This window comes from Panthera tigris, chromosome D1, assembly GCF_018350195.1.
Source record: "Panthera tigris isolate Pti1 chromosome D1, P.tigris_Pti1_mat1.1, whole genome shotgun sequence".
Taxonomy (NCBI): domain Eukaryota; kingdom Metazoa; phylum Chordata; class Mammalia; order Carnivora; family Felidae; genus Panthera; species Panthera tigris.
The window spans coordinates 76,119,491-76,132,559 of NC_056669.1; the positions used below are offsets into that span (position 1 = coordinate 76,119,491).

General features: G+C 39.7%; 1 protein-coding gene across 3 annotated transcripts in view; it reads left to right on the forward strand.

Annotated features, from left to right (window-relative positions):
• The window catches only part of NELL1 (neural EGFL like 1), an 885,592-nt gene that overhangs the window by 527,572 nt on the left and 344,951 nt on the right, over positions 1 to 13,069 (forward strand). For all 3 annotated transcript variants that reach the window (XM_042959041.1, XM_042959043.1, XM_042959042.1), the window contains exon 14: positions 1,266 to 1,388. In XM_042959041.1, coding sequence (XP_042814975.1) covers positions 1,266 to 1,388 — 123 coding nt within the window. The remainder of the gene's footprint in view (positions 1 to 1,265; positions 1,389 to 13,069) is intronic.

The following is a 13,069-nucleotide window of genomic DNA, read 5'->3' on the forward strand; positions in this document are numbered from 1 at the left end:
ACAGCACACTACAAACTATATTGAATTTTTTAGTGTTGTTCAATTAGTGTTATTTCTTTGGGGCTGCTGGCTGGGATTTCAACTCTTGTATTATAACCTTTGTGACTTAAACCTGTCTGAATTTTCTTCTTAAAATTTCTAACAAGTTATACTAGCAGATGTTAAAGGGAATAAGGCCTAACCTTTCAATACTCTTTATTTACAGAGTAGCGATTTAGATGACTCTTTAAATTTCCTGCTGATGACAGGAAGGTATCGCTGTCTGTGAAATCTTGATTTCTAACTTGGATTCTTGTAGTGTATTTTGTAAGGTGTTAGACCTATTTCCCTCATGTTTTGTGGGTTAAGGATGCTGTAGCTATTTGAAAATATATAACCATGTGATTACCCATCAGGTATCAACCCAGGGGTTGAATGCTGAACCCTGTGAACTTGGACTACCTGGAAAACTAGAGTTAAGAGCCCTGCTGAAGGCCCTTGAAGAGAGGTCCTAAGAGTAAATCCCTTTTAGACTCAGCACAACCCTATGCTTGCCAGCATTTCCTGTGACCAGTGAAATTCCTTTGAAATTCCTTTGAAATTCCTTGTTAGTCAGCCCTTCTTTGCCAAGTTATATCAGCTGAGCCTCCCTCTTCAGTTTTACTCTCTTTGTTCTAAAGAAACTATGGATTCTCACATGTGGGATTTTTTTTTTTTCCTTTTTTAACCTTAGAGGCAGGTTTCCCAACCCAGGAACCATTGACATTTTGTACTGGTTCATGCTTTCTTGTGTTGGGTTTTCCTGTTCATTGTAAGACACTTAGTAGCATGCCTGTCCTGTATCCACTAGATTCTAGTAACACCCCTACTCAAACCATGATAACCAAAGTAATTGGCAGACATCATCAAATGTTTCCAGTGGGGATGGGATGCAAAATTACCCCCTGTTGAGAAACACTGCCTTGGAGCCTCTATAGAAACATTTGCAGAGCATGGAAAAGGCAATGCCCTCAGAGCAGTACTTACCAGTCATGTGACTTGCATAAGATGCTGCCTTCTCTGACCCTTAGTCTTTTTATCTGCAAAGTGGGGATAATGATATCTATCTTTGAGACCTGTTGAGATTTCAACCACATCAGGGATAGAAACTTCCAGGTATATAGTAAGATCCCTATACATGGTAGTCATGCCATTCTTATGTGGTGAGTCTCAACTTCCTTTTCTAACACCTGTGATTCCAACTTAAGAAAAGGCGTTTCTTTCTTTTTTTCTCACCCTGCAAACAGAGCATGATGAATGCGGCAGCGGGCAGCACAACTGTGACGAGAATGCCATCTGTACCAACACTGTCCAGGGACACAGCTGCACCTGCAAACCGGGCTATGTGGGAAATGGGACCATCTGCAGAGGTAGGCTTGCTGCCTTTGAGGTGAGCTGTGAACAGCTTCCCTGCCTGGGCTTCTGGTATTCATGTGGTAGACCCTTGTCACAATTCTGGTAGCTGAGCATGGCTAGGGTTCTGTTCCTGGTCTGTCATCTGGTGAGGGCACTGTGCATCAGAGAAGAAAAATGATTTAAGTCTACATTTTGGATTGAATGCAAAAGGTATGCATTTGGGTCTGGGGCATGGTTCTACACCTTCATGGCTCTGTTTAGCTTTGCCTCTTGGCCTGAGTTTGTGAGGGACACTCTGATTGCTGACGTGGGTTTTTATTCCCTGTGTGCTTTGCTCAGAGGGCAAGTGGGCACTGCCAGTGGCCATACTCCAGGTATCTGCTTGCATAGGAAGCTGAAAGTTCTAGCCTCTGTCTGTGTGGTAGCAGTTCAGCAATTCAGATGTAGTGCCTTGGTTTCCATCTGCATTTGGAATAAAATTAAAGTTTCTCCTTGTGGCTTATGAGAGCTTTCAGGATCCGGTCTCTGGCTCCTCTCAGCTGGCATCTCTCTTTTCTCTCCCCTCATTCCCTTTACGCCAACATATTATCCCTCACTGTTTCTCAGACATGCCAACCAGCTTCCAGTTTTGGGATTTGCACTTGCTTTCCCCTCAGCCTGGATGTGCTCATTTCCTTCAGGTCTTGACTCAAGTATCTCCTTATTGGAGTAACGTTCTTAGGCTGCCTCTAAAATAGCATCCTTAATATTTCTTAGCCTCACACCCTACTTTATTTTTTTTGTTTTCATTAACACAACATAACAGAACATTATACATTTATGTGTTTGGTTCTGTATTGTCTGCCTCCCCATTGGGATGTAAGCTCTCTGAGAGCAACCGCTTGGTTTTGTCTCCCTGCTGTGTCTCCAGCGAGTAGATGGATGCCTGGCACATTGTAGGTGCTCATTAAATATGTGTTACATTACTGAATTAACCAGAGGAAAGTGACAACATTACATTGCAAAGGAGGCAAAACGTACAAAAGACAGGAAATGATCCTTTGGGTTCTATATTATTATAATTATCTCCACTTTAGAGGTGACAAAACTGAGACACAGGAAGGCTGAGTAGCTTGAAGACAGAAGTAATATACAGTGAATAAGTCACCATAATCATGCCCTAAATTGGGCAGAATTTTTAAAAAAATGACTTTATTCTCTGTTGGTGAGGTTGGTGTAAACAGATTTGTTTTTATTTGTGTACATGCCTGAGTGTAAATTAGTGAAACTTTTAATGGCAATTTGAGAAAAAACTATCAACATTTAAAGTGAATGTGAAGAGTAATAAAGGGATTCTCTTGATTCCATTCACTTTATCTCCTGAAATGTATTCTGGGAAAGGCACATGCCCATGAGGGGGGAATGTGCACATACAGAGGTGTTTTGCTGTGTTGTATATATTCATTGAAAGCCAGATACAGCCAGAAAATCTGTCAGTAATGTAATGATTTATTTCACATGTCATTTTGTGGAAGAGAATATAAAGGTTTAAAAAACTTTAAGTGTATGTAGGCACACACATGTGTATGTGTGTTCACATACATACTCAGTGATCTCCAAGATGCATTTTCGAGAAAAATCAAATAAAGCTATAGGGCATTACCTGTAGCATCATCACATATCTCATTTATTATTTATAACTACCTATATGCATACTTCTGTAAAGCATAAAGACTGGGACATGCAAACTGCTCATGTTATTGCCCGTGTGTGTGTGTGTGTGTGTGTGTGTGTGTGTGTGTGTGAGAGAGAGAGAGAGAGAGAGAGAGAGAAAATGTTCACTTATTATGAATTCAATGTTGTTTTTATCTTTTACAATGGGAATTTATACATATAATATTTGTGGGGTTTTTTTAAGTTCCATGAGGCAAATAAAAATACCAGTGCTCAGCTTTTAAAAGAAGGCTGAAGATACTTCAAAAGTAAAGTAAAAAGACATAAATATTAATATAATTCCATGGATTATCCAGCCCACTGCTGGTACTTTCATGCTAATGCTATAAATCTGAGGCGCACATAGGGATTTGATTTTAATGCATTTTTTCTTCAGAATTATGTTACCTCATAAAATAATATTAATTACCCTAGTTCAGTGAGTTTGTGTTTGCCCAACCCTCTCATGCCATTGTGATAAGTAGTGGCTTCACCTTTGTGGAATTTGAAAGTCTGATTGTAAAAAAATTATGAGTTCAAATAATGTTTCTGGTGTCCACAGGCTCTGAAAATACATCTTCCCTTGAAAGTCACAAATCAAGGACAATAATTTTCTTCAAGTGTTTTTCGTGGTCAGTTAGGTGGACATCAATAAGATGGGGAGAATCTCGTGTTTATAAATGTTGCCTGGGGAGGCAGTGCAATGTAGTTCAAGAACTGGATTGCAAATTTAGGGAACTAGGGGTTAGACAGGATTTCATTGCTGCCGAATAGTAATTTCTGTATTTTTACATACTAAAATTGGGTGAATATCCCCATCCGTGTTTTTCCAACAATGTTATTGCAAAGAGTTATGAAAGGAATGTATGTGTGTGTGTGTGTGTGTGTGTGTGTGTGTTTGTGTATGTGCATATATATGTGTATATATATATATATATATGTATGTATATGAAAGGAATATATATGTGTGTGTGTATATATGTATACATATGTATATATACATATGTATGTATATATACACACACACACACACACACACACATATATATATATATATATATATATATATCAATGTGTTTTAGACTATCACAGGCTCTAAAATATAAAACACTATTAGTAGTAGTAAAACAGTAGCAGTACAATGAGGGAAGAGGTGGAGGCAGTTAATGAGTTGACTTGAACCTCAGCCTTCTCCCTGAGTTGCCCAAATTTGTGTCTTCATTTGAGGACATACACTTTGTAGTTGACTTTTCCACCTGTAACCGAAACATTTACAGAAGGAGTTGGACAAGGATAACTAGATCACTTGAACTGTTTTTTTAACGTGTAAAAGCTTTTCTGGATGTGGTATTGTTCATGGAATTGACTACATCTGCATAGAAATAAAAACCATTAACACTACTAGTAACAAAATATGAGACAGCAATTTCTCAAACAATACCAGTTGGTGTGAATTCTTTCACATCGGCTTTCCTGGTGGTCAGTGCCCATGGAAGGTGTTTTTTGGAATTTTTTTCACACGGGTGGTAAATACCTGTTCAGCTTCAACATTCACAAAGTAGTTGCAAGATGCCTTGCTGGGTGTGTTCATATATGTTATCTCCTTAGTTCCCACCATATCCCTGGGAGCTTGATAGCATCGTTACAGCTCACAGGTAAATCTTGAATAAGACATAGCTGAATCCAATTTACCTGGATTAGTGCTACTGACTACTTTTACTTTCTTCCCTCCAGGCCCCTTCCTGTACCTTCTCCATTTTTTTTTCTCTTTCTCCCTCTTCCTCTTTCTCCGTAACTATCCATTATTTAAGCCTCTCTCTTTTTTTTTCTTTTTTCTTATATTCTAAGTAGAGACTGTAAAAAAATCAGAAAGGGAAGAGAAACAGTACAATGACAATCTATAATTTTTAAATTTGCCTATATTTTTGATAAACAGACTAAAATACTTTGAAACTGTGCAAGATTTGTTGCTAAAAATTTGGGGTTAAATGGACAGAACACGTGCAAATTGCTTCAGGTCCGATTTGCACAACCTGACATACAGGTTGGGGTGGTCTGTGGAGTGTTTATCTGCCTTCACAGTCCTGCATTAACCTGGAACTGAAGGTGAGTTTGGGGCAGCTTCCACTTAGTAGGTAGTAGGCAGGGCCTTCTCCCTTGTCTGTCCCTAAGGGCTGGGTAAGATATGATGATCCTTGAGAACACTATCATCTTCATGATTAATAGTATTGACATTTATTAGTCAATTTATTAGACTGTAAAGATACAGTGGGAATAAATTCTGTGTCTGGAGCATAGTTCTGGGCACCATAAGAGCAAAAGGCAAATAAGAGAAGGTCACTGGAAACTTCACCATTTAGTATGAGAAAAAGATTTGAACAGTTGCTTCCCACCCAATGTAACTATTTACAAAATGATATTATCTCGTGTGCAAAAGGCTTATAAGGAATTATTCAAGGGGTGCCTGGGTGGCTCACTTAAGCGTCCAACTCTTTAATTTCAGCTCAAGTCATGATCTCATGATTCTTGAGTTCTAACCCCACATCTGGCTCTATGCTAAGTGTGCCAAGCCTCCTTGAGATTCTCTCTCCCCCTCTCTACACTCCTTTCCCACTTGGGTGAGCTCTCACTCTCTCAAAATAAATAAAGAAAAAAATTATTCAAAATTTAGAGCCACATGAAAGGTATTATTATGTGTCAGTTAGGACTCCTTTGGTTGCGAGTAAGAGAAATCTACTGGCAAGACTGGCTATGTGACTGTCAGAGCCCAGAGTAAAATAAAAGACTGGGGGGGAAAAGTAGGAGAAAAATTTTTTTTCTGTTTAAAAGTACTAAAATATAAAGCTTTTGCCTTTCTTTTGTGGTCTCTTTCTCACCCTATTGTGATGGGTTTTTTTTATTTGCTATTTAATGGCACTTCCTTGGCCCTGAAGATCCTCTTGGGGTGAGTGCAGACACTCAGAGGAGCTTCAAGCCCATCCCCTAACTTGGCACATGCACTTGACCCACTGAATGCAGGGCTCCTCTCTGCCTTGACCAGTGGGGCAGGGAGGTTGAGCCAGGTGGCTCCCCTTCCCTTGAGCCTTGTACCCCAGTCCACAACAGATGGTCAACCTAAGGGACTGCAATCTCCCCACCAGTTCCCCACATCACCTGTGGAATGCACCTAAGTGCTGACAGGGAGGATGACACAGTTATACTTTCAACTGGAAAACTCCAAGCCTGCATTCCTAACCCCTACCCTGTGCAAAGACCCTGTTGGGGGCAGGGGGCAATTGCTGCTTAGTGGAGAAGAGAGAGGCTCTGAGAAACCAGAGCCCAGGGGTCAGAAGAATGGAGAGCTGAGAACCCATCCTGGAGAGGGGGGTAGACTATGGGAGTGAGACCACACATGAGCTAAGGCTCCAAAGCCCCAGTGCATGCTCTGTTGTCTGCTTAGACCTAATTTACAGAACAAATTCAAATATGAAATTAGTAAAAATGTTAATGTGGTGACCACAGAACATGAATCCCCAAATGAAGGGTCCTTCTGAGTCAGGGGCCCCATGCAACTGCCTTGGCTGAATGCTGGTGAAGTTGGAAGCGTCAACTAGCCTTCACTGTCCAGGTGTGTCATATGACCTGAGGGCGGAAAGGTGGCTGGGACTTAGGAACAGATTTCTCTAAGAGCTGGAATGCTGATTGTACGCTGTCTCCTTGATGCTTCCTTGTGGATTGGCTTCATATTTCTCTCTTTTTACAGGCAGGCTTTATGTTTGTCCATGTGGTTGAGGATCAGATCCTCTGTTTTGTAGACTCAAAACTTGGCCTTGTCAGAGTACCAGAGATGATCAATCTCTTGGGACTGATATACTAATTTTTTTATTTTTATTTAAAAAAAATTTTTTTAATGTTTGTTTATTTTTGAGAGAGATAGAGACAGAATGTGAATGGGTTAGGGGCAGAGAGACAGGGAGACACAGAATCCGAAGCAGGCTCCAGGCTCCAAGCTGCCAGCCCAGAGCCTGATGCGGGGCTCGAACTCACGAGCGATGACATCATGACCTGAGCTGAAGTCAGACGTTTAACCGACTGAGTCACCCAGGCGCCCCACTGATATACTAATTTTTTATGATAAGCTGCTGTGGTTTGAGGAAAGCCTAAAAATGATAGCTCTCCCCACCCCATCACCTGCATTCAAAACCAGTTGAGAGACAAATAAATTGAGCAGCGGGAACTAAAATGTCGATATGAGTACTGATAAAAATTATACCAGAGAGCACGGCTTATGTATTCGACACTGGTATTTGTAATATTGAACCCCCGAATTAGACAGACTTCTGCATCTATTCACGGTGGGCCAAGGCGACACCTAGGGCTTCCCGTGTTTATCTCCACATAGGACTTTTTCACATTGTAGGGCAATAAAAGTCCAGAAGGGTTGTTTCCTGTGTTCCTCCTAATCCCTAGTGAGTAAGTAAGGGAACAGCTGGGCTCGGCAGGTCAGGTTTCTCTCGCTCACCAGCAATCAGGGAAGAATGAGAGGGCATGGCAAGTGGCCTAGGGCAAACATTTCTTAGAGAAATCAGATACATGGAAAAGAAGCACCCCCTTCCCCAAGTCCACGTACAACTTCTATTAAGAAGTGCCACAATGTTTGTGTCTGTAGTTTCACTGTCTTTCTTAGATGAGAGATACACAGGGAGCCTTTTTTTTTTTTAAATAAATTCTGAATTATTTAAGTGAAAAATCAGAGCTAAGGAGTTAGTCTGGGATTTTATTGGCTCGTCACCTCAGTATCTGTTCCCTGGCTGCAACTCTCTCCATGGTGGGTATAGTGATCTAGGGTCTGTTCTAAACATAGTATGATGCACTTGATCAAAATCTTCCAGTATTTCAGGAGACAATGGGTGATATTACACTCCTAGTGTCCCCTCAATGTTCTTTTGTTGTCTGGAGCAATATAGTAACTAATCTTCCCCTTGTCCAGTGTTTATTTTCAAACCATGTGAGTGGGCTCTGTAATGATTTTATAATTTATGGAAATGTACCTTCACTTTTTTCCTACCTTTCAAGTCCAGGAAGCCCTCCCTGATCTCAGGCTGAGTGAGTGCTCTTTCTCTGTGCTCCAAAGACACTCTCCAAACACTGCTCCAGTCCCCATAATCCTATGTTGCAGTTGATGGTTTTACTCGCCTGCTTCCTGTAGGCCAAGGCTACATATCTTGGTTTAACCAACATTTAGCATAGAGCTGAGCATGTTATAGTACTCATAAATTTCCTGATGAGTGAACACATTAAGATTCCTTTCTAATAGAGCATACACTTGTGTATCTAGAAGATTCTGCAACAAAGCAAAAATCTGCATGGGACACAGATGGTTAGGCCACTGGAGCCTTGCCCCCAGCCTGAGAATACCACCTCTCCTAAAGGTAGATATGCAAATGGATTTTGATGTGGAGTTGGCTTTGCTAATTGAATAACTGACTTTCAGAGAAGATCATTACAATAAAATTAACTTGACTGTAAAAGTTCTTGGAACATAGCTACATGTTTATTCTGAGGCACCTCAGAATCCTATAGTTCTCTGAAGTCATTTATGAGTGTGTTTGCATTGAGGTACATTTGCAGAAGTGCTGTTTCCTAGAAATTCTACTTCATGGGAGGCTGGATAAATTGTACAAGAAAAACCAAGAAAGTCAGTAACAGAAGGCTAGAGAAGGTTTAATATAGACAGAAAGAGTAATGTGACAGTACATGCTAAAGATGTAGATGAAATTCTGAATTAAGTAATATAGGTACCTTACATGCACAGAGTTGTTTTCAGAAACTCAGAGGCACTATGGGAGGAAGGATGAGGGAGAGGCAGAATAGAAAAGTAAGTTATTTTACTATGATATCACTGAAGATAATAAAGTTGATAAACTGCTGGGCTATGAATCAAAGAAGATGATATTTAGGGATTTTGAAGTACATGCAAGGGGAATAGGAAAGCCTTTGGCAAGAGTACTCACAGCGCTCCAGAGGTGGTTTTCAAAGTGGCTAATGTAATGAGGAAGGATTCAGGAAGGTCTCAATCTAAAATTCTGCCTTTAGGTGTACAAAGTGTTGGACATGATGGCACGAGGCAAGATTGACATTATAGGCTGGTTTGACCCATTTAGAGCCAGAACCGTTTGTAAAAACACATTTGTATTGATAAATAGATAAAGGTGGTGAATATATGTCTAAGAGTGCACCTCTGGTTATAGAGCAATTTCATAACATTTCAAGGAGGGATTTGAAACTCTACCCTACAATTGGTTCATTTATAAAATCAGGAAGCAGGTAGATAGAGGAAGCTCAGGATCAGACTCTGTCAATAGGAAGAATCTTTGCAATGAATGTGGACCATACTTCTAGCAACGAGAACCATTTAAAATTTTCCAACTAAAGAAGATGATGTGAGAGGGTGTCCCTTTGGTAGTGTTTAGGACTTTTATTTCAGGATCATATTGAAATAATTGGGCCAGATGAGATTACTATAAGAAATGTACACATGGGTGTACATGTAAATGTAAATGGGCACATGGGTGGCTCAGTCAGTTAAGCATTTGGCTCTTGATTTCAGCTCAGGTCATGATCTCACAGTTGGTGAGTTTGAGCCCCATGTTGGGCTCTGTGCTGACAGTGGGGAGCCTGCTTGGGATTCATATTCTCTCTCTCTCTCTCTCTCTCTCTCTCTCTCTCTCTCTCTCTCTCTCTCTCTATCTTTCTGCCTCTCCCCCGCTCTGTCTCTCAAAATAAATAAATAAACTTAAAAATATGGGCCTTTCAAATTTTTTTAGGACTATTTGATGATTTAACCATAAAGCATAAACAAAGATAAGATTGATGTGGGTGTGGATGACAGAATCTCTTTCAGTTCAACCAGTTACCAAAAAGTGTTCTTAACACAGGGATATAAATTGTAACATACAGTGGTAAGAAATAGTTTATTAAGAACACTCCAAACTGTAATGCCATGCTTAAATATTCATAAACCTGAGGAATGGGCTACAGAATGATGACACGATTTTCTTCTAAAGAAGTTATTTCCTATTGATTAAAGTCTACACTCTTCAGCAAGGCACTTAAGACCTTGTATCAGCTTTGCCATATCTGGATATCTCAAGCCTCATCTCTTACGGTAGCTCTCCTCATTACCTTACCAGTCACACTTGGCAGTTCACTAACCATTCTCTTAACAGGCCAGGCCAGGCAGTCTCATGCCTCCTTCCCTCTCCTTGGGATCCTTTATTATACTGGAGACACTTTTCCATCCTCTTTTTCTTCCGGTTGAAATCCTGTTTATCCTTCTTAGTCCCACTCAAATCCCATTTTTCCTTGATCTTCTCAGTCAGAAAAAAATGGCTTCCTCTCTCATTTCTACTTGTAATATTTAATGTGTTATGCATTATTAAATTGAGCTGTTTACATATCAGCATTTCCCACTGACATAAGACGTAGTGCTTCCTGGGTGCTAGGTAAATATATATTGATGCGAAATAGGAATTGGCTAGTTCATCTCACACAAATCCACTCTTCTCTTGTAGCTTCGTGTATTACTGTGAGTCTAAACCACCATTTAGATAATCAAAGAAAAATTGAAATTGTAAATGCTTGTGTAATATCTATTTTAATACTTCAGAAAACCATCAGTGGATCTATTATTTAAGTTCAGATACATTATCTATTTTACATAGAAAATTCATTTATTCTCTCTTATGTTTCATTCCTATTGATACTGAATACCCCAACAATACCCCATGTCCTGTGGATACCGAACATAATTATACCAGGAATGATTAAATCCTTTAGCTTAATTTAAGAGTCTATAGGCAGCCCAAGTGAGGTATCTTTCTTGCATCTGTTTGTATTTTTTTTTTTTTTGCATCTGTTTCAAAATCTTAAATGGCTCCATTTTAGACTCATCCACTACTTATTCAGTAATCTCAACCAGAGCTAGATTTAGAGCTGGAAAGCACTTATCAAGTGCCAAGTCAAGGCAACATGGGGAACATGACAAGTTACTAGACACAGAACTCTGCCTTTCATGTTACAAGAGACTTTCATAGTATCTTGGCATGTACTGTTGAGTAGGATATTGTCTTTTCATATTGTTTCTTGGCTTCCGTGTGACCAATAGGAAACATTCATGAGGCTCAGATCAGTATTTCACTTTGTGGCCCCAAACAGCATGAAATCAATTATTCTGTTGGTCATTTAACTTTGAACCATTGATAAACTTAGGATCGCATTGTTTTATAAAAATGGAATATTACTGTACCACTGCCTCTTGGAGGTTTAGAGTGTCACCATTTTTTGTCTCCATTCCTACAGGTTCAAGTCAGTACAAAACAGACATGGGACAATGTAGGAATCATACTGTTGACCTTATCTTGCGCTCTCTGGGACAATCAGGCCCCATTTCAGGGCTTGCCTCTCATACTGTTTTAATTTTAAGGGCAGAAGCTGATGAGAGGATGCAGATACCTGGTCAAATCTCTGCTTTACTGATTGCATAGAGATGGGAAGTTCTGGGGCTGGCTCTCTCTATGCCTGATGCAGAAGGTCTGAGAGAAGAGATGGTTTGTGTCATGCTGGAGCCATGGTCTTTGTGGCACACATGAATCAGTTTGTCACTTGGTAAGGGAACACTTCTCATAAAGGAAAGAGCTGTTACTTGGATATAGAAACAAAAAACTTTTTTTTTAATGTGAAATTTATTGACAAATTGGTTTCCATACAACACCCATTGCTCATCCCAACAGGTGCCCTCCTCATGCCCATAGAAACAAAGAAACTTAATACAATCATTCTGTTATCATTCCCTCCTGCTGAGATAGCCTGCTAAGACTCTCCACCCCCCAGAAGTGCTCACCCCTTTTAAATGCACCATTAGTAATAATAAAAGGACATTGGTAGTAATGTTCACAAGAGTATTTGAGTTACAACTGCAGTGTTAAGCAGTATTAAAATAACTTCAAACCTTTTTGGCAAACTCACTATCCTAAAAATGCTTACCCACAAGCGCTGGTACTAAATTTAGAAGTGGGTGTATTTGTTATAGTCCTAAGAGGAAAAAAAAGAGTGTCTATGCCTGGAGGGGATTCTTATGCTTAAAGTTTCAATATATTTCCTTTAAAAAAAAAAATGTGACTGGAACTAGAAAATGAAACTGATTGTCTCTTCTAAGTTATCAAGAGATGTTCTGCTCATCAGCCCGATGGAGAACTGCAAGCGGACACAGAACCTGTTTTGCAATCTTGAAGCTAACACAGAGCATTAACAAGCCCCGGGCAAGGGAAGGGGACTCGGGTGGCATAGATACAATATATTGGTTGTGTAGTTTGGCTTAATAAGGCAGACTTGATATAGTCTTGTCCTGACCTTTAATATTCTTTTGCTAGAAGTGCATATTTACTGGGCAAAAAGAGTCTCTGGGATGCACTAAAGCACTTTCACTTACCAAAGTCTGTGTTTACCTTTTAAAGTTTGCAGACAATAGCTATATCCCTGGGGGCTTAAAACTTTAAACCAGCTTGCATCACAGAGGGATTGGGAATCTGATGCTTAGACAAGTGCTGATTCTTTTGAGTGCATTTTGAGGATTTTACTTTGGTGAGTTACATAGATGTTTGTTATCCATAATTGTCACATCTGAAATGACTCATGAGATTAGCACAGCCCTATAAATATATTTCAGTCCATTTTATTTTAAAACAGTCTACTGAACATTGACTTTCTGTTCAGAAATCAAGATAACATGGTCTTTTTTTCCTAAGTAACAATTCTCAATGGACCAGGACATGTTTCCTGATGTTTCTTTAGGCGACATTATTGCAGATATCATAGTCAATCTCTAGGCCATCTTCTGGAGTAAGATGTGTTTGGGGGAGCAATTATTTGCAAAATAATCAAAGTATTTAACAACTAGTATTATAGAATGGTGACAGTTATACTTGACATGCCCATAGCAACTCAGAATATGCGCAAGGAGTAT